This window comes from Diplotaxodon limnothrissa, linkage group LG6 (assembly GCF_057381915.1).
Source record: "Diplotaxodon limnothrissa isolate DT_005_m linkage group LG6, D_limnothrissa_male_GT1.1, whole genome shotgun sequence".
Lineage (NCBI taxonomy): Eukaryota > Metazoa > Chordata > Actinopteri > Cichliformes > Cichlidae > Diplotaxodon > Diplotaxodon limnothrissa.
In genome coordinates this window covers 3,710,187-3,732,813 of record NC_140601.1, presented here as the reverse complement: position 1 = coordinate 3,732,813, position 22,627 = coordinate 3,710,187, and the positions used below count along the sequence as shown (strand labels likewise).

The window sequence follows — 22,627 nt, the reverse complement described above, 5'->3', positions numbered from 1 at the left end:
GCACCCTGCTCCCCATTAGTGAGATTCAGGTTTAAGTCACTTCCACATTGGCATCAGAAGTGGAAACTGTGGCTATAGCCATCTTTGATATACAGTCTGTGGTCCAAAGTCTGAGCCCTTATATCATCAGCATGTTAGCAAGGCCTTTGTGAGAAGGTTAGCTTGTAAGTATTCAAATCAAAAATGATAAAATGACTGCAGTCTTCAGCATTTACTGCAAAGTTTTCACATACTGAAAATTAACATAACAGCAGCATAGCTCAGTTTTTTAAATGAAAAAGGAAGACTGACCACCGGATTAGTGAGTGGATCCAGCGGCTCTGTCATGCTGTGTTTGGGCATTTTGATTTGGGTCTATTTGTTCCCTTGAAGAAAACTGTATCTGTAACTGTAACTGTTCTGCTGTTCATCATTATTATAACTATTCTGAATTATTGGATTGTTTTTGTGAGTATTATGAACCATAGTGCAGTGTTTTAATATTAGATTAAAACCTTTGCAAACCTGTCTTCTAGAAATTATATTTATGTATTATGTATTAATGAGCAAGCATTTTATCATGATTTGTCAAATTATGACTGGAAGAAAATAGGATTGATCCCTGATGTAGAATTAGCGTGGGCATTCTTTAAGGATGGGTTTATGCAAATTGTGAATAAACATGCTCCATTAAGAAGATATAGGATAAAAGGTCGTGAAAACCCCTGGTTCTCCCAAGAGCTGGCAGATATCATTCATGAGCGTAATCTGGCTTGGGCCAAAGCGAGGAAAACAGGCTACCCCAGTGATTGGCTTCTTTTCAGACAACTAAGAAACAGATGTACTTCCTCTATTAAGAAAGCTAAAACAGAATATTATCTGTCTGTCACCACTGAGAACCTAAATAATCCACAGAAGTTCTGGAAAATCATTAAGTCTCTTTCAGTGAGTAAAAGCTCCCACGCTCTACCCACCTATGTTTTTAAGGATTCTGTTCCTGTTTATGATAGGAAGGAGATTATGAATTGTTTTAACAAGCACTTTATATCTTCTGGCTCTTTGTTTGACTCTCTGAACCCAGTCTCTGTAAAATCTGGCACAAACCTTCCGGTGTACACTGGTCAGCCATTTAACTTTGTTCCTTTCTCTGTGCAGGAGGTCTGTAAAGCTCTTAAACTGTTAGATCCTAGAAAATCTCCAGGGCCAGACTTACTAGATCCTTACTTCTTGAAACTGGCAGCTGATTTTGTAGCAGAGCCTCTCACAACACTTTTCAACCTCACACTGGACATGAATAAAATTCCCTCAGTATGGAAATCAGCTTTTGTTGTTCCTCTATTAAAAGGGGGCGACCCAGCAGTGTTAACTAATTACAGACCAATATCTAATCTATCTGTGCTGGCTAAAGTTCTTGAAGCTCTTGTGTGTGAGCAGTTAAAGGAGTTTTTGCACATCAATGCCATTTTATCTGAATATCAATCAGGCTTTAGGAAGAATCACAGTACTATCACAGCTGCAATTAGAGTGGTAAATGATATTACTATTGCACTTGATAAAAAACAACACTGTGCATCCCTTTTTATTGATTTGTCAAAAGCATTTGACACTGTTGATCATTGTATTTTAAAACTTAGACTCTTCCAGTCAGGACTCTCTGAGAGAGCAGTGGCATGGTTCTCAAACTACCTCAGTAACAGGACTCAGTGCATTAAATCTGACGGTCTATGTTCTGACTTTGTTACAGTGCACAGCGGAGTGCCACAGGGTTCTGTATTAGGTCCCCTTCTATTTATCATTTACGTAAACAATCTTAGTCTACATGTGCCAGATGCAAACTTGCACTTCTATGCTGATGATACAGTTATTTACAGCTGTGGTTCAACTCTTGTCCAAGCCATCGACTCCTTGCAGAAAGCCTTTTCTGCTGTCCAGCACTCATTACATCAGCTTAAACTTGTTCTCAACGCAGACAAAACAAAGCTCATGTTGTTTTCTAAATCAAGGAGACGAGCCCAAACAATCCCATCAGTAACCACTCTTGAAGGTAATAAAATAGAGTTGGTTCACACCTATAAATATCTGGGAATCTTAATTGATGACTCGCTTACCTTCAAACCACATGTAGAGAATCTTGTGAAAAACCTGAAGTTAAAACTGAGATTTTATTTTCAAAATAAGTTGTGTTTCTCTTTTAATACAAAGAAGCGGCTTGTTGCTGCAACATTCTTGCCTGTGCTGGATTATGGTGATATTCTATATATGAATGCTTCTGCTCAATGTCTTCGAATGGTTGATTCTGTGTATCATGCTTCTCTGAGGTTCATCACTAACTGTAAATTTCAGACTCACCACTGTGAGTTATACTCTCAGGTAGGATGGCCTGCTTTGGTAAGTCGGAGGAACTCTCATTTATACAGTTTTATATATAAGGCGATACTTGGGTTGCTGCCTTCTTATATATGTTCCCTGCTTGTAATGAAACATGCTGGTCGGTATTCTCTTCGTCCGCATGGTTACTTGTTGCTTTCTGTTCCATTTGCCCGAACTGAACTTGGTAAAAGAGCTTTTGTCCATTTAGCACCCTCGGCCTGGAACAAACTGCAGAAGGAAGGGAAAATGACTGAATTCATTTCATTAAGTGATTTTAAATCTAAACTACGAATCCTTGAGGCCAAGTCCATAACATGCAACTGTTTCAATTAGATTGATTGTCATTTTAACTGACTTTTTATTTTATTTGAATTTTATTGAATTTTATTTTTATTTTATTTGTATTCTTTTACTTATTGTTGCATGTGTGTTGTTGCTGCCTGTGTTTGAGTAATTTCTGTAACTGTGAGACATCTGCTGCTGCCTATCTTGGCCAGGTCTCCCTTGAAAAAGAGGTTTTTAATCTCAATGGGATCTTCCTGGTTAAATAAAGGTTAATAAATAAATAAATAATTTACAATATCATTATTGTTTCCATGGAAATGCTTCAGCAGTAGCATAATCACTGGCTGGGTAACTTGGGTTTGATGGCAGATATACAAAATACCCAAGGTTGACATCCAGACCTCTGTCAGTGGCAGTACAGACACCAGAATCACACCGGTTAAGGTTAGGGAAGGTTCATGGTTTTGTTTAAACGAGGATCAGAAGCCAAAACAGTTTCTGTAGCAAACCGCACTGAGATATTTCCATGTGAAAGGTAAAGCAACCATGAGGGTAATGCTGTAAACATCGATAATTATGTCCCCTCGCTTTTAAGATGCGTATCAATTAAAATATCAGTTGTCCTTTAACCTGTTATGGACTTATGGCTTTTTGTTCTGTTATCTAACTGCTTCCTTAAATAACATGCCCTTGGTACTTTAACAGTGTTGTTTGGAGCTGGAATGGGACACTCAGCTTAGAAAGAAAGGTGTGTGGGTTTGGCCTGTTTGCTATTCTACTCCTTGTGGATGGCAGCTTAATTTGAAGGGGACAAATGTCTCTAATACATTTAGGAATCTCTGCATGTGTGTCTGTTCTTTACATATTTTCACAGCTGCTTTACACTGGGCAGGTGTTTCTGTTCTGGTTGGATTCCTGTGTTTTATTACTGGCTAATTTGGTTTTCTACTGCCTCACATGTATCAGTGGCACATGCAGGAAAGACAAAGCCCTGTTTCACAGTGAGGTGTTGGGATGTTGTTTACTGTTCACTTAAAAAGGCAGTTATTATCATCTGTCGTTGTTTTCCATCCGCTTCTTCTTTTTCCATTTTATTATTTGAATTTAACTTTTATTTTTAGCTCTTTCCTTGTAGTTTTCTCTTTTTTTCCCCTCGGACATCATCCATTGCTGTTCTCTCTGTAATTCCCACTTAAACTTCACTAAGCCAAATTAGCACCAGGGTATATTTGGATAGTCTCCATGTACATACTGCTGGCTATTAGACCTGCCATTATCAGTCAGCTGAGGAGCTGCCATGTGCTACAGCAGCTTACAGTCACCCTATTTCACTTGCTAATCAAATGTAATAGGGTGACCGCACTGTCTGAATCTGTGGGATGAAGCCAACAATAAGACACACAACCTTATGTAAAAAGTGGCACTCTGTCAGAAGATTGAATAAACTTGCTCTTAAGTGGGTCTTCATCATCAGATATCTGGGACTGTGCCACATGGAACTTGTTGTCTTTCCAGCATCTCATTAGATAAGAGCTATAAGATAGGTACTGGTGACAAGACTCCAGTAAGAATATGAACCCAGTTCTTATTTTACTGTTTCTGTTTAATGAATGCTCTTTTTAAACTCTCCTAGTTTGCAGACAGTAATTTGAAATCTTCTTTCGTATTTTGTTAGCTATATGTGAGTAAGGCTTACAAACCCTTCCTCGAAGCAGATACTGTGAAGTCCCAGTATCTGGATAATTACACTTTGTTTGTAACTCTTAAGTGTAGACCGTGTGCTTTAATAAGTAGTTTAAGAGCTACATCTCTCATTTTAGAGACCCAAAGGTAATTGGACAAACTAACAGAATTTTTAATAAAATGACTGAATGACAATCTTTTGCAGTCAATAACTGAAAGAACTGGAGAACATGTGGATATCCCTAAACTCTGCGTTTCATCTTTGAGGTGAAATAACAACAACCTATGTTTACATTCTCCTGACAAGGACCTCTTGTGATCACTGCCAGGAGCGAAGACAAACGCAGTAAGACGCTTTGACCAAGTTTGACATGAAAGACTACTTTGTGTTCCAGCATAGGTCCAACACATGCTTAGTTTTACCTCTATTTTGGTCTGAACCAACTGCTGAGATAAATATAGGGAATCATTGTTCTTTGTTTCAGAGAACCTGTTGTCCATGCCTGGCACATATCTGTCAGGGGTTCTTCCAGAAGGAGTGCCATGGGGTGGCACTGGTCCCCTAATATCACCCACCTGGTGTACTGTTCATCTCAGCAAATATTGTTCTTTGTACATACTGTTTATTTTCAGTATATTATTGGTATTAGTTATTAATTTGCAGATTTCAAGATATAAATCATATGATGCTGTATTATTACATAGCATTAATGATTGAAATCATCTGCAGGTGCAACATTAAAATCATATATGTATTAATGAGTCAATAATTATGATCCAGTAATATGATTTTGATAAGGGATATTTTGCATAATGACTACTTTTAATTTTGGTACTTCAAGTCTATTTTGGCGCAAAAACTTTTGCACAGTTTGCTACTTCATAAATAAAAGGGTAATCCATCTTCATGAGAGCATAAGGAGCGTGAAATTGTTTCCTAGTGTTTCTGCATACATTTCCACACTGCTTTTTATTTTTTATTTTTTATTAAATATTCTGATAACCTGTGAAAATCTACTAAAAGCAACTTTAATAGATTCGGGCTTACAACAACCTCTTTATGAAAATATTGAGGGCGTTTCTATTTGTCTTTGAAATCCATTTAAGAGCTGTACTAATGTCTAGGGGGGGAAGGGGGAAAAACATGTGTAGCCTGTAGGCTATTTGTATATTTCCCTCGTCCCCTTATGAAGACGGAAAACCAAAAATCAGTTGTTCAGATGTGAGGCTGGATAGGCCAACTCTGTGATATTAAGATGCTGTCGTCGAATTTATGGTTCTCATCATAAAGTGATATTATGGGCTGAGCGGAGGAGGAGCGGGTGGGGCCTGGCTCGGAACAGAGAGGCAGACTGTGGTCACTGACCGGAGACTCTGCTGGCTTTTATTCTACTGAAATCAGACCGCATGTCTGACCCAGGGGTCCGCCTGCTGCCCGGAGCAAACTGCACGCATTTCTTCTACATATTTAACGGACGCTGCGTTGGCGAAGGGGAGGAGGAGGAGGATGAAAACATCGCCTGATATATTTTTTTAACGTTTTCGCTCATAGCCTATTTATGGGAGGCAGCAGCGGCTTGGTCCTTTCTTTATTATAGGAGCGAGATCTATGCGGTTAGCTATGTGAAGAGCAGATCGCCTAGCAATTCTCGTTTCGTGATCCTGACGAACAATTATGAACAACGCTCAAGATATGTCGCCCGATTTTGTGTTGATGCGCCTGGTTTCCGTGGCCGAGGATGACCGCTTGGACGCAGAAAACGGGAATCTGCCGCCGGGAGGAGTGGTGGCAGGGCTGGGGAAGGAGGTCCTGGCTCACAGCGGCGTCAAAGCGGGTTTGGATATAAGCCGAGATCCAACGGAGGGCCTCCAGCATCCCAGCAGCCACCTGAACAAAGCACAGCCGAGCACCGAGGGCACGGCTGCACCTGACTCTGGGGTGACGGAGAGCCGAGCCACACTGTCCGCGCCTCCGCCGCCGCAGAGCTCCATGGAGGCCCAGGGGTTTGACTTCGCTCCCAGCCCCGGCCTACGGCCTCAGTTGCTAGTCTTCTCCAATATAATGCGGAACGGAGAGGGGATTTTGGAATTAGACCGTCGGAATCAGCCGAGGGATGCTCTGGATCAGAGCCCGGGATCTGGCTGCTCCAGCCCAGCGGTCAATAACAACACTCTGAGTGTCAGAGAGGTTCAGCAGCAGCAGCAGAACCTGCTAGACCGGACATGGGGAGCGCATTCGCCAGCCTCTGTGGAGATGCAGGGAGCGGCTGAGCTATGCCACCGGCATCGACTCATCGCCACTACGCCAGAGTGGCCCGTGTTGACGGAGAGATCTAACCCTCTCACCGTGATTGACTCTAAATGGGGATGCGCCACCAGGGACAGGGAAGGAGCCGTGTTTGAGCTGGCCCGGCGGTTCGGGGAGCTTGGGGTTGGCGCGGTACCCAAAATGCTTTTCAAAGCAGGCGAGCTCCCACACTGTTCGTGTCAGAGTGCACATAGGCCGGCAGGAGGGGGAGTAGAGCCCGGCGATGACCCAACAGAGACTAGCGACGCATTGTTGGTGCTGGAAGGGCTGGGGAACGGGGACGTTGACGGTTTGGACATGGACGAGTGTCCGGAGGATGAGGCAGATGATGAAAACGGACGCCGGGAGTTTTTACTCAACAGGAAAAGGGAAATAGTTCAGAAAATGTCCGGGGCTTTCTCCATCAGCAGTTTTCAAGTGGAACTGAGGAGGCAGGTGGAGGAGACGGCGACAGAAGCAGCGGCTGCGGCGCACATTGCCACGCAGGTGTGCAGCCTCCACGGGAACTTATCCGGCCGGCTCTCGCAGGTAAGCTGTGGGAATACAGAGGTTGTCACGCATGCTTCAGCCAAGTCATCGTCGACTACCCCGGCCCAGAGCTCGCCCTGGGCCACAAGCCCGAACCTGAGCCAGGCATCGACACCCAGAAGGCGGCCGGAGCGGTGCGCCAGTGCGCCCCGGACTCCCACGGGCAGGGCCACGGGCGGGGAAAAGATGCTCAAAGTTCCAGGGAAGTCAAAAAAGGGCTCGTTAAAGATCAGACTGAGCAAATTGTTCCGGACTAAAAGCTGCAGCGGCTCCAGTCACCTTTTGGACAAAAGGCCCTCAGTGACTTATTCAGTATCTTCTGCCGGGAGTCTGGTGGACATGGCGTGTGCAGCGGGTGCTGAGCAGGATGCAGACAAGTAAGAAATCCTAAACAGATCTTCTGTCAGGGTCAGAACAAGTAAACATAGCAAGTTAAAAACATAAAAGCTGTCTTAATACATGTAGGTCAGAGACTTTTTAAAAAGTCTAACCTAACATACGAAATAGGAAGTCCATTATTAAATTTCGGCCAGTGAAACATCCTAACCTTTTCTGTAAGCTGAACATTGATTTCCAGAGGCTTGAACTCTCTCATCTGCCAGATCTTTCTTTTAGAACTTTTTGGTGCTACATGTTATTAGATGCTGAGATTTTGTTCTAACCTTTCTGGCTTGTCACCCTCTATTGTCTTCACAGCTAAGTCATTATTCACAGCAGCACACTGAAGGCAGGCTATGATTAAAAAACATAGCTTTAGAAGTCTTTAGTGCTGGAGCTAAGAGCATCAAACAGAAAATGCAAAAAGAGAGAGAGATAGAGCTGCAGGACCCACACACTATTAAAGACTGCACTAATACTTCTTCTGCAATCTAATTCTCTTCTCATAATTCTTCTTCTTCTTCTTCTTCTTCTTCTTCAGCCACAGCCAGCCCAGACTGACCAGGGCCCACAGTGCCTTTTCCCCAGCCTCCCTCTCTGCCTCTCTCTCAACTTTCACTGGTAAGGGTTGCTTTGGCTTTGGTTTTGATTCTCTCACAGCTTTGTGCTCAGAGAGGAAAACCCCTCTGATATCCATCACCCAAACCTTCTGATAAGCTTGTAAGTAATCAACATAATAGTATAACTGTTAATTTGAGAAAGAAATGTATGAATTCTGAATGTACTCCTTTTTCCAAAAAAAAAAAGAAAAAAAAAAAAAGAAAGAAGCCACAACCACGTCAAAATATTCAGTTTATTGTCACATAAAAGCGACAAAACGGAGGAATGTTGTGTCAAGCTCCTGGCACATCCAACAATAACCTGAGCAGAGGTGTGATTTAACAGAGTCAGTGACTGTACACATGAGGAGCCTTTAAGATATTAAGTTTTATTTTTTTCACCAGAAAAGAGGAGCAGATATACTCTTTGCTGCAATAATTACACAACTTCAGCTCCATTTGGCAAACCATTCATACTTTGAATCGAAGCACATGTTGTTTAAGCTGGTAATTAACCTTAAAATCTACTTTAGGCTTTGGGGCTGATAAAACTAAACAATGGATGTTTAAAGGGAACATATTATGCTCATTTCCAGCTCTATATTTTTATTCTTGGATGTTACTTGGGAGGTTTTAAACAATCCTTTTTCATCTTGCACTGAGTGTTGGTGCAACTCATAAGACAAGCTGTTTTAGCACCTACACCTTTAAGAACAATCTTGTTTTAAGCCACTTTTCTTCTGATTGGCTACTGCTCATTAGAAAGGAGTTTTAATTAGCAAGTGGGTGGGGCTTGAGTGAAAATGGTCTCTTTTGATCATTTAAATGGAAACAAAAAACAGTATAATACGATCAATATTGTTTTCAGTGATTGAAGTTAAAAAACATTCAGCAGAAATAACAAAATTAAAAATTTTTAAAATTTTAAAAATTCTTCATGTCTGCCTTTACTATCTTTGACGTTAATTTGTAGTAACTAATTCACATAACCCCTTCTCTCTCTGTACATATCTGAAATTTTCACATTGAATCCCATCACAAAAATATAATCCTCCTCCAAAACAGGGTCCTGTTTCTGAAAGATGAAATGATGTAACGTGACAGTCTGAAGATTAATTTAAAGCTGAGTCTGGAGTTTGTTTTAGAACTTTTTCGGGGAATATTTTTCTTAATAAAATCACACATACCTGTCAAACATATCCAGTCTGTCACCCAAAACACATAAGAAGAACAATCTTATGTTACAATGGTGGAACACTTCCACATGTTAGTAAAAATGTTAGCTTGATGCCAAAGCCAGGCAGTCCAAGGATACACTGGAAGACACTTCCAGTCTCATTTCTATCCAAGAAGCTGATGCAAGAAGCCAAGATTAGCACAAATGTATAACACGAAAAGCCCTATAAAGTCTATGATTTCCATCCTATATGCACAGTTAGCAAGTCATAAGAATAAAATTAGACAGTTTTTATCTTTCTTTCACCCTTTTAACTTTTTTTGGACAAACATTGCAAGATAAGAGAAACAAGTAAGCACATTTCACTCCAAATGACAAACTTCTTTGAATTACTGATCCAAACTCATTAATTCCCACTGCAGATGTAAAATGTTCACAAATGTAGTTTTATTTTATCAACTTGTAAATAAGTCCAAAAAACAGCTGGCCCTGCGTTTTTACGCACAAGTTATTTAGACAGGAGTAAGTAGTGCACTTGTAGTAGTGCAGATTAAGCCACATATAATAATAATAATAATAATAATAATAATAATGGATTGCATTTATATAGCGCTTTTCGGTGCCCTTAAAGTGCTTTACAATTCCACTAATCATTCACTCTCACATTCACATACTGGTGGAGGCTACAGTTGTAGCCACAGCTGCCCAGGGGCAGACTGACAGAAGCGAGTGCTGTAGAAAACATTTGGGGCAGTAGAATGTGAAACTGAGTCAACATGAACCTGATATAAAGTACTTTTATGTTACGTCTTGAGATTAGATATTAAGTATGGCGAGTGTTTACAACTATAAATATTGAAGTAGATCCTATAACGCTGGAGAGTATAGTGAGACCAAATGTTGTTAAAGTTACCTGCTGTGTTCTTTTTTCCATGCTTCAGATAATGATGTAATTGTATATAAAAGTAATATCTGTGGCTACAAATCTCAGTCTTCAAAAAGATCTAATGGTCAGTTTCATTCAGTTTTTTTTCTACTTTTGGAGCTTTATGATGTCAGTGAGACCCCAACATGGTCATCTCACAATTTACCAAAACACTACATGCTAAAACTGCAACTGGTGCAGTAGATAAAAGCTGATTTAACACAAAGGTAAAAAGGGAGAGAAGGTTTGTGGCTCATAAGGCAAAACTTGATTCAGCACCTATGGCGGCCTCTGACGTTCCCTCTATGCAGTCTCCCACATTACTCACAGACTGAGAATTTTTGGAGTTTGTGAGCACAAGCTTCACAACCTCCAATTAGACCAAAACATTAAAGCTGCACCCAGCATTGCTTCATGTTGCAGAGTTTGTGAGGATGATTCGTTTGAAATCTTGGGGACTTTCAAAACCCTGAAGCCGTGCCCATGGCTTGCTCATGTTTACCAGCCCAGCCTGTATGTGATGTTTCACAACCAAAAAGCGAGCTAAAGCGATGTTGGTGGCTGAGACTGGATGTGGGCAAGTCCAGCTTTTTCTGCTCTTGAGGGTTTGGCTCTTAACCCTTTGATTTTGTTTCTTTCGCTGCCAGCAACCATGCCCTACTGCAGGGTTTGACTTCGGTAAACATTGAATGTGCAGCATTTCAATTAGCTGAGATGGGATATTCTCCTTTATTGTAGTGATTTAGGCTGATTAGCTGGGTGTAATTTTCCATAAACATCCTGCCTGGTGCAGCTTTAATGGCATGCTGCAGCACAGACAAAACAACACACAGTTACAGGTTCACAAAGCACAGCCCCTTTCACTGTCTTACCGTCTGCTCACTTTCCTCTTTCTCTCAATTTCTTCTTATCTTTTCTTCCTCCTGTGTTCAGGTGAGACCGTTTCTCTAGTGGATGTGGATATTTCACGGCGAGGGGCGAATACGCCACACCCACACCCACCTACACCTCCACCCCCTCCTCGTCGAAGTCTCAGTCTCTTAGGTACTTTTCTCTACTTCCTGTCAGTTTCTGTTTCTCTTCTCGTCTTCTTCCAATAGTAGTAGTTCACTTACAGTATCCATGAAGTATAAAGCCCATAAAAAAACAAACCTTTGTAAGCTTTTGGTTTCAGAGAGCTTCACTGCAGCTGGGCTATAGCTCAGATGGAATTGAAGCCCAGGCAGTTTCTCTTAATATTTCTGTCTTGCTTAGTAGTTTTGGTTACCGCCGGACATTTCTGGAAACTCAGACACAGACGAATTTTTATAATCTGCTGTAATCTGATTGTGGAAGCTTTTGAAAGGTCAACAGCAATCTACAGATTTAATTTGAAATCTGGATGCAGTGACTCAATCGATAGCAAAGAAGAGGGAAAAACATTTAGTCTTCCTGTTTGTCTATTTTTACTTCCACTGACTTTGTTTTTTTGGTAATACAGTTTGTAATGACTGGTAGATGATGTTTTCTACTGCTGCGAGGTGAACTAAACAAAAAAAAACAACAACACATAAATAAGAGGATACATATATATATTATATGTATATACAGTGGGGCAAAAAAGTATTTAGTCAGCCACCGATTGTGCAAGTTCCCCCACCTAAAATGATGACAGAGGTCAGTAATTTGCACCAGAGGTACACTTCAACTGTGAGAGACAGAATGTGAAAAAAAAATCCATGAATTCACATGGTAGGATTTGTAAAGAATTTATTCGTAAATTAGGGTGGAAAATAAGTATTTGGTCACCTCAAACAAGGAAAATCTCTGGCTCTCACAGACCTGTAACGTCTTCTGTAAGAAGCTTTTCTGTCCCCCACTCGTTACCTGTATGAATGGCACCTGTTTGAACTCATCATCTGTATAAAAGACACCTGTCCACAGCCTCAAACAGTCAGACTCCAAACTCTGCCATGGCCAAGACCAAAGAGCTTTCGAAGGACACCAGGAAAAGTATTGTAGACCTGCACCAGACTGGGAAGAGTGAATCTACAATAGGCAAGCAGCTTGGTGTGAAAACATCAACTGTGGGAGCAATCATCAGAAAATGGAAGACATACAAGACCACTGATAATCTCCCTCGATCTGGGGCTCCACGCAAGATCTCATCCCGTGGGGTCAAAATGATCTAGCCTTAGGACCCTTACTGGATACAGACGCCCCAGGGGCCATGTATCGTGAGATTTTGAGCCAAAACCTCCTTCCATCAGTGAGAACTTTGAAGATGAAACGAGGCTGGGTCTTCCAACATGACAATGATCCAAAACACACCGCCCGGGCAACAAAGGAGTGGCTCCGTAAGAAGCATTTGAAAGTCCTGGAGTGGCCTAGCCAGTCTCCAGACCTCAACCCCATAGAAAATCTGTGGCGGGAGTTGGAAGTCCATGTTGCTCGGTGACAGCCCCAAAACATCACTGCTCTCGAGAAGATCTGCATGGAGGAATGGGCCAAAATACCAGCTACTGTGTGTGCAAACCTGGTAAAGACCTATAGTAAACGTTTGACCTCTGTTATTGCCAACAAAGGTTATGTTACAAAGTATTGAGTTGTATTTTTGTTATTGACCAAATACTTATTTTCCACCCTGATTTACGAATAAATTCTTTACAAATCCTACCATGTGAATTCATGGATTTTTTTTTCACATTCTGTCTCTCACAGTTGAAGTGTACCTCTGGTGCAAATTACTGACCTCTGTCATCATTTTAGGTGGGGGAACTTGCACAATCAGTGGCTGACTAAATACTTTTTTGCCCCACTGTGTGTGTATATGTGTGTATGTGTGTATGTGTGTGTGTGTGTATATATATATATATATTAGGGGTGCAACGATACACAAAATTCACGGTTCGGTTCGATACTTTGGTGTCACGGTTCGATATTTTTTCGATACAAAAAAAAAATGTTCATGCCTTTTTAATTTGTCATTTATTAAAATTATAAATATATATTTTAACACAAAAGTACAGTTTTTAAATTTAACCCTAACCCTTGTGCGTGTTGTTTTTTAGCTCGTCATATTGCAGCCACAGAAATTCTTTTGTCCATGAAACCATAAAGCTGCACTTTCTTTTTGCCTTATAGTCTGATTTGTCATAACTTCTCCGTTTTGTGGTAAGCTTTTCTTTGGCTGTCACTTCTTCACCCTGACCTGTCTTATTTGGCTCAGCAGAACGAAAATATATATCTGTCTGTGAAGGTTCTCAATCATCCAGGTCATCGTAGTGAAATATATATCCTGCCGCACTCACATAAGCTCAGCGATTCTCTGCGCGATCAACCTCTCACATGTTTAAGCTGCGGGAGATTTCACTTGTCATGTTTGCATAGTAAGCTAACAATTAATAAGACGATGTCAGAGGAATTGGTGCACAAATTATCATCACTCACAGATCAGTGCTGTCGCTCTCTATACACAGTTCGCGCGATTGCAAAGTGAAAGCAAAAAAACAAGCGCAAATTCAAACACGATTTCAATATGTCACATATTGACAGTGGCTCACCCAATGACATAATTACCCAGCTACATTTCTGAAAGAATGCAAAAGCATTGACATATATTTTTCCTTCCTACAATAGCCCGACGGGCAGGGCAGAGATAGCCCCGGGACGTCGGGCTAGCGATATTGCGAGCCCTGTATCTGATTGAGGAATCACTCATCTTTGGAAAAGAGAGTTTATTACAGAGAAATGTCTCTTTCTAAAATAAAAGCTATACTATCCGCTTCTTCTGGGCTATATTCTCAGCAGCATATTAAACATATCAGGTCTCCATAAGGAGAATCCTGTGCTAACAGCTGTCTAAATGACTCGGCTAAAGTTTGTAGCATGCATGCTTGTTGTTTTTGTCTTTGCACTAGGATGATGTCGGTGTAAATGTGCAGTCATATTCGTTGTGTTCCCACTAGTGCTTTCAGGTTAATCTCGTTGAAATAACCTTAACGCCACAACACGGCAAATCTCCGTTAACGAGCTACCCTATACAGAGGGGCTAGACGGCCAACACGTTAACGAGCTAACTGCGCTAACACACTAGCTCCCACCCATGTAATTGAGCATTGCATGGCACATCCAACATACTGTTTTACTTTAGTCCATGACTCGCTTACCTTCAGGGTCATACGTCACATGAAAACCAAAATAATTCCAAACGCCAGATCTGAATGAGGGTGGGGGAGGTCCACTTCTGTCTCGCTAGCTTGCCCTGCGCTCTTCCTTCTGACCATGCTGTCTGTGTTGAGTGCTCAGTGAATCTGCGTTCGACTACTCCGCCTAGGCTGCACTCTCGAGCCTAGGCGGAGTAGTCAAATGCAGATTCACTGAGCGCTCAACACAGACAGCATCGTCAGAAGGAAAGTTGATAAAATAAATTACAAATTTTGTATTGTTCTTTTTTTTTCTCCCCTTTGGTTTTCTTTCTTTCTCTCCCCCTCTTTCTTTCATTCTTTCCCCCTGTCCTATCCCACAGTCATGTCTGTCCCGTTTGCAACTGAAAATAAAATAAATTCATAATTATAATAAAGGTCAATCAAATGGACCAATATGATGATCCACTTAAAATAAATCCTCTTGGCATCTTTCTTGGCCTCAAGACAACAATTCTGATGGCTATAGATCCAAACGGGACACAAAAAAAAAAAAAAAAAAAATTGAAAAAAAAAAAAATTTGAAAAAAATTGTATTGTTCGATACATATGCGTACCGAACCGAAAGCACTGTATCGAACGGCAAATAGCAGCTGGATAGCGTAGATAGCAGCTGGATAGCGTAGTGGTTAGACTACACGCCTTTGGAACAGAGGATCGCAAGTTCGATTCCTGCCTGGGGCGTCTGTATCCAGTAAGGGTCCTAAGGCTAGACCCCCTATGCTAAGCAAGCCTACCGCAGACATGAGCGAGACAGATAAATATGAAGGCATGCCGGCTCGGACGTCGCCCGGATCAACAAGGTCCGCGTCAGGTGTTGAGGAACCAGGGCACCCTGACGAAAAGTGGGCTACTGGAACAAGAAGGCATCGGTGGGCAAGAGACGAAAACAGGGCCTTGTTGGAATGCTACTACGCAAGTAACCCCGGCGGAAGGGGCTACATGAATAGGATGAGGGACCTATGGATTCTTTGATACCCAACATCCACAATGACGGCGAAACAACTAGTAGCTCAGTGTTCCAACATTCGAAAGAAGGGACTGCTCTCACAGCTAGAGATTGACGAGGTACAACACAAATGCTACGGCAAGGAGGAGTCAGGACGCCAGGTCAGGGGGGCGATATCATCACCCCCACCCGAGATTGGGTACATAGCCCCAAGTGCGATATACCTGCCTCAGTACTACATGGAAGCTCCTGTCAGGCATCATATCGGCTAAGATGAACAGGCACATGGGTCAATACATGAGCGGGACACAGAAAGGAATTGGCAAGAATACCAGAGGCGCAAAACACCAGCTACTGGTAGACAGAACAATCAGCTGAGACTGCAAGACCAGACTGACCAACCTGTGCACTGCCTGGATAGATTACAAGAAGGCCTATGACTCAATGCCCCACAGCTGGATACTGGAATGCCTAGAATTGTACAAGATCAATGGGACCCTAAGAGCCTTCATCAGGAACTCAATGGGGATGTGGCGTACAACACTAGAGGCCAACTCCAAGCCCATAGCACAAGTCACCATCAAGTGCGGGATCTACCAAGGTGCTCTGTCCCCACTGCTGTTCTGCATAGGCCTGATCCCCCTCAGTGAGATCAAAGAGAGGGAAGGTAGTCAGAACTGAGGGGATTGAACTACCAGAAGGCAACATTGCAGACATAGAGGACAGTTACAAGTACTTGGGGATCCCGCAGGCGAATGGGAACCATGAAGAGGCCGCTAGAAAAGCTGCAACCACCAAGTACCTGCAGAGGGTCAGGCAAGTCCTGAGGAGTCAGCTGAATGGTAAGAACAAGATCCGGGCCATCAACACGTACGCCCTACCCGTGATCAGGTACCCTGCTGGGGTAATAGGCTGGCCAAAGGAGGAGATAGAAGCCACTGACATAAAGACAAGAAAGCTCCTTACCATGCATGGAGGGTTTCACCCCAAGTCCAGCACCCTGAGGCTGTACGCTAAGCGGAAGGAAGGGGGCCGGGGACTGGTGAGTGTCAGCACCACAGTCCAGGATGAGACAACGAACATCCAAGAATACATTGGGAAGATGGCCCCAACTGACCGAGTGCTCAGTGAATACCTCAGGCAGCAGAAACCCAAGAAAGAGGAGGGAGACGAGGAACCATCATGGAAGGACAGGCCCCTGCACGGTATGTACCACCGGCAGATAGAGGAGGTGGCTGATATCCAGAAATCCTACCAGTGGCTGGACAAAGCTGGACTGAAAGACAGCACAGAGGCACTAATCATGGCAGCACAAGAACAAGCTCTGAGCACAAGATCCATAGAGGCTGGGGTCTATCACACCAGGCAAGACCCCAGGTGCAGGCTGTGTAAAGATGCCCCAGAGACAATCCAGCACATAACAGCAGGGTGCAAGATGCTAGCAGGCAAGGCATACATGGAACGCCATAACCAAGTGGCCGGCATAGTGTACAGGAACATCTGTGCCGAGTATAACCTGGAAGTCCCGAGGTCAAAATGGGAGATGCCCCCAAGGGTGGTGGAGAATGACCGAGCTAAGATCCTGTGGGACTTCCAGATACAGACGGACAAAATGGTGGTGGCTAACCAACCGGACATAGTGGTGGTAGACAAACAGGAGAAGACGGCCGTAGTGATCGATGTAGCGGTTCCGAATGACAGCAATATCAGGAAGAAGGAACACGAGAAGCTGGAGAAATACCAAGGGCTCAGAGAAGAGCTCGAGAGGATGTGGAGGGTGAAGGTAACGGTGGTCCCCGTGGTAATCGGAGCACTAGGTGCGGTGACTCCCAAGCTAGGTGAGTGGCTCCAGCATATCCCGGGAATAACATCGGAGATCTCTGTCCAGCTAAGATACTGCGCAGGACCCTCAAGCTCCCAGGCCTCTGGTAGAGGACCCGAGCTTGAAGGATAAACCGCCCGCAGGGGCGTGCTGGGTGTTTTTTATATATATATATATATATATATATATATAACGAAGGCGGTCGCACTTTTCTCCTCTCCTCCTCCTCTCCCTTATCTTCCCTGCTTAGCCTCTTATGTCCTTGTCTAGTCTTGTGTTTTTTGTGTTACTTTTCCCTGGAACACTCTCTCACAGTCTGTTCTCTAAAACCTAAAAGAGGAATTATGGATTGGATCAACTGGTCCCTAAATGCAATTGACACCCCTTTCTCAACGAGAGGTCTGGGCTCGGGTGAGCCTGAGTGCTGAAGATATCTACCTATTCGGAACCATGGTAACAGGGTTCTGATCGGAGCTGGCTTGGCCCTGACTTATCGAAGAATTAAGAAAGCAGAACCGGCTGTTCAAACCCCCACAAAGCTGCCCGCTGGGATTGAAACGATGGGAAGAGGCGTGAGTTTCTCAAAATGGTGCTGAGAAACTGCTGTGAATAGAACAAGACCTCTGAGTGCCAACTGGATTACATCTGGAGGGGCTCGCTCGGAATAACATCTCTGAGCGCAAATTGGATTACATCTTGGGGAGGCTCACTGTGGTCGTGAGTTCTCAGAATCGGCTCTTTGAGCACAAGAATGACAACATCACAGAGGCAAGTTTGATAACATCATGGAGAAGCTCATGGCTCTCCAACGCGAGATTGAGAGACCAGTGTTGGACTGTTAAAACAGCTTTGAAATTCACATGAGCTGTTCGCACTAAAGTAAAAAGCACCATCACTTCATGCGGACACCCTTTCGGCGCTGGGCAGGATGGCTGCTGTGTTTGAGTCGGATTACTCCTCACTCCCCACCCGACCCTGTGGCTTGTCACGGGATCCATAATGTTGTGCTGTGGGCATTTATGTGCTTTTTTGTGCAGAGGAGTTTTTTTGTTTCCTGTTCTCATGCTGTCCTCCCAGGAGCCCAGTAGAGTAGAGGTCTCTTTTTTTCCTCTTGTACTTTCCCATTGTAGTGTATATTTCAGTGTTTTTCTGTAACGCTACCGATCTCCGACCTGTATCCCCATGTGATGTCTGTGTTGTGTGTGTAAGGTCAGGAGGGGGGTCCTATTTCACCGCAGGGCAACCTGCACGTGGCGAATAAAGCCTTGATTGATTGATTGATTGATATATTAGAATACAAATAAATAATGGAAAAGAATATACATTACACACACCAGAAGTAAATGGACATTTTATTAAATAAAATGTGCTTCAGGAAGGTGAACGCACGCAAAGCTACTGGTCCGGACGGGATTCCCGGCCACGTCCTCAGGTCATGCGCGGCTCAGCTGGCTGGAGTGTTCACGCACATCTTCAACCTTTCCCTCTCTCTGTCTGTAGTCCCAGCCTGCTTCAAAATGGCCACCATCGTCCCTGTACCCAAATCCTCCACCATCTCCTCATTGAACGACTGGCGACCTGTAGCCCTGACCCCCATCGTAAGCAAATGCTTCGAGAAGCTGGTCAGGGACTTCATCTGCTCTGCACTACCCGACTCACTGGACCCTCTACAGTTTGCATACCGCCACAACAGGTCCACTGATGATGCCATAGCCCTGACACTACACACTGCCCTGTCACACCTGGAGAAGAGAGACACGTATGTGAGGATGCTGTTTGTAGATTACAGCTCAGCATTCAATTCCATCGTTCCCTCGAAGTTGGACAGGAAACTGCAGGATCTAGGACTGAGCAGCTCCCTCTGCAGCTGGATCCTTAGCTTCCTGTCTGACAGACGCCAGGTGGTCAGACTGGGCAGCATCACCTCATCCCCCATCACACTGAACACTGGTGCTCCACAGGGGTGTGTACTGAGCCCTCTCCTGTACTCACTCTACACCTACGACTGCACAGCCACTAACAGCTCCAACATCATTGTGAAGTTTGCGGACGACACTACAGTGGTGGGTCTTATCACCAACGGTGATGAGACGGCTTACAGGGAGGAGGTCAGCGCCCTGACCCACTGGTGTCAAGACAACCATCTCACCCTCAACGTCGCAAAGACAAAGGAGTTGATAGTGGACTTCCGGAGGTGCAGAGAAGTACACACCCCCATCACCATCAACGGCGCTGCTGTGGAGAGAGTGAGCAGCTTCCGGTTCCTTGGCGTACACCTGGCTGAGGATCTTACGTGGTCAGTACACACAAACAAAACAGTGAAGAAGGCGCAGCAGCGCCTCTTCTTTCTCAGGAGACTGAAAAGATTCGGCATGAGCCCCCGCATCCTCAGGACCTTCTATCACTGTGCCATTGAGAGCATCCTCACTGGATGCATCACCACCTGGTATGGCAACAGCACCGCCTACAACCGCAAAGCTCTCCAGCGAGTAGTGCGGTGCTCTGAACGGATAATTGGAGGTGAGCTTCCCTCCCTCCAAGACATCTACAGGAAGCGGTGCCTGAGGAAAGCGGGGAGGATCATCAAGGACTCCAGTCACCCCAGCCATAAACTGTTCAGACTACTTCCATCAGGAAGGAGGTTCTGCAGCATCCGGTCCCGTACCAGCAGACTGAGAGACAGCTTCTTCCACCAGGCCATCAGACTGCTGAACACGTCATAGACACCTCAGCTTCACTACTGGAACTTTAACATTATGCACTCCATACTGTATATAAATGCCACTTGTTTTGCACATATTCAACTCTGTATATTTTATATATTTTATTATTATTATTATTATTATTATTATTATTATTATTATTATTATTATTTTTTTTTTTTTTAACTATTTAATTTGTAAAAATGTGTATACACACACACACACACACACACACACACACACACACACACACACACACGTAGGAAAATATTTAGTATACACATCCAGAAATGCATACACTATTATATATTGTACATATATTTATTAGTTTCAGGTTGGCCATTCTTGTATTTTGCTCGTTTGTGTTGTTGTGTTTGCACATCTCTGTTGCTTGTGGGGCTCGCACACAAGAATTTCACTCGCATGTGCTGTGCCAGTGTGCCTGCACATGTGATGTGACAATAAAAGTGATTTGATTTGATTTGATAATGCCTGCACTTATTTTTAATACCCTTTTTTGCATTTGTTTGCATATTAATTTATGTATTTTTTTGATTTAATAGTTTGTGTTAGGTTTGATTACACTCATAGGATTTGGATAAATGCGTGGTTGTTTTTGGTCTTTATGTGTAATACTTGTCAATTATAAAGGTGGTAAAGTTTCATTTCCGAGCTTGAGACTTTCTGTCGATGGTGCTGACAAAACCTCCTTCCTTCCTTCACCTTTCCTAACACCTTTTCTTTTTTCCTCTTCCTCACTCTTTCTTCTTCTCTCGGTCGTTCCTCTCTCCTTCCTCCCTACTGTCTTCATTTACCTCCTTTGCCTTCCTCCCTTCCTTCCTGCGCTTCTTCCAGACGACATAGCCGGGCCCCAGCCTGGGCCTTTCCTAGTGAGCGTCATGGGCGCCTCTCTGCAGTCTCTTCCTCTGCCTCTCCCTCCTCCTCCTCCTCCTTCCCACACTACCATCCAGCACAGTCTCAGCCTCAATGGTAAGATCTGTCCCGAGGGATGATGGGAATTGTGGTCAGAGATTAGTGACTTCCCGCTCTCATTATAATCAGCTAATGTGCGTCAGTTAGTAGTATAGACATGTTTATGTTAAAAATGCTTCATCTGGCACCTTTAACATCTCTCATATAGATGCTTTCCTACGGGCCCTTCCTCATTCCAACCCATCATCAGCTGATGGTCCACCCCCCATCAGACAGGCCCCACCCCCCATGCTGTGTGCCCTGCGGCGGTCGGAAGCCAGCAACTTCACCGCCAGTCTGAGAGAACTGGAGAAGGTAAGATGATATTGATGTATCTTCTCATTGTATGGTCAACTATACAAAGTGTAACTTCCTATAAATCCATAAAATGTACAAGGTCTTCTGTTTTTTGGGATGGCTTTACAATCTGTTTATGTAGAGGTTATTTCCAAAGGTTATTGATCAGAGAAAAGAAAAGCATAACTAAGAATGCTTCTCTGTTTTTTATTTTTGTTTGTTTTTTTTTTTGGGGGGGGGGTTCTTTGTTTTTTATTGGGGGGCTGGGGGTTCAACCTGCAGTGCGGCTGGTACTGGGGTCCCATGAATTGGGAGGATGCAGAGATGAAGCTGAAGGGTAAACCAGACGGATCCTTCCTGGTTCGTGACAGTTCAGACCCTCGGTACATCCTGAGCCTCAGCTTCAGATCACAGGGAGTCACACACCACACTCGCATGGAGCACTACAGAGGTGAGAAACACACACACACACACACACACACACACACACATACACACACACACACACACACACACACACACACACACACACACACACACACACACACACACACACGTCTCAGATGGGATTATTTATGAACTTAACAGAGGCAATTTTCTAGAGTAATCCACTGAACTAGATAAAGAAAAACATCCTCCTAACATGACCATTCTACACTAGCAGTGATGCTACACTATAAACCAGCTTATTAGTCAATTTAAATGGACAAAGCGAGGCTGCAGTGCTGCGTATGTAGTCAGCTATATATTCACGGTTTCAATGATGCTTCAGGCGACAGAACAAACTGTTTTTTCAGTCTTATCTTAATTAATTAGAATCTACATTGTTTATTATAAACTGACCATTCTGCTGTATTTATCACATCTTCCCAGCTTGCAAGGTTAAGATAGATTTTGCTTTGACGATACTTGTACCAGTCCTTTTCTAAGATTATTAATGTGCATTGTTTCCATGTAGTATGGTGTTAGCTTTTCCTGTGAGGGAATCATTGCATTCAAAAATATTTCGGCGATGTCACTGGACAAAGATTTTCTGTGTATCTGATATGAAAGTGACATTAAGATATTCAGACTGATAGCTGGTGTCATGTGCCATGTGTTGTGTTTTAGTTTTTTGATGTCATTATCTTTCTAGTAAGACTTATTATTATTCAGTTCTGGTTCTTATTTAGTTTTTATAGAGTTTATAGATTATGGGTAGCATTAGGATAGAGCTCAGAGGTCTGGGTAAGTTGTACTGGACTGAATTTACAGGCTTATTCTGTTAGAGAGTTTGCCCTCCTTCCTTTTCTGTCTGTGTGTTTCTTTTTCTGTGGACAGTCATAGTAGGTTCAGACTATGAGGGGTTCAGACTTTTAAGGTTTTGGAGGTAAAGATTTATCTTTGCATTCTGACCAATCTCATATTTGTCAGCATGAAATTGATAAAAGAAGAGTATCAAGTAATGTTGAAGTGCAAACACTTTACAT

At 43.2% G+C, this 22,627-nt stretch overlaps 1 protein-coding gene across 1 annotated transcript in view; it reads left to right on the top strand.

Moving 5' to 3' along the window:
- Positions 1 to 5,992: 5,992 nt before the first annotated feature.
- socs7 (suppressor of cytokine signaling 7) overlaps positions 5,993 to 22,627 on the top strand; it is a 28,793-nt gene continuing 12,158 nt past the window's right edge. Inside the window, exons 1-6 of the mRNA XM_085355476.1 lie at positions 5,993 to 7,530; positions 8,073 to 8,152; positions 11,166 to 11,276; positions 20,745 to 20,879; positions 21,031 to 21,176; positions 21,441 to 21,609. Coding sequence (XP_085211602.1) covers positions 5,993 to 7,530; positions 8,073 to 8,152; positions 11,166 to 11,276; positions 20,745 to 20,879; positions 21,031 to 21,176; positions 21,441 to 21,609 — 2,179 coding nt within the window. The remainder of the gene's footprint in view (positions 7,531 to 8,072; positions 8,153 to 11,165; positions 11,277 to 20,744; positions 20,880 to 21,030; positions 21,177 to 21,440; positions 21,610 to 22,627) is intronic.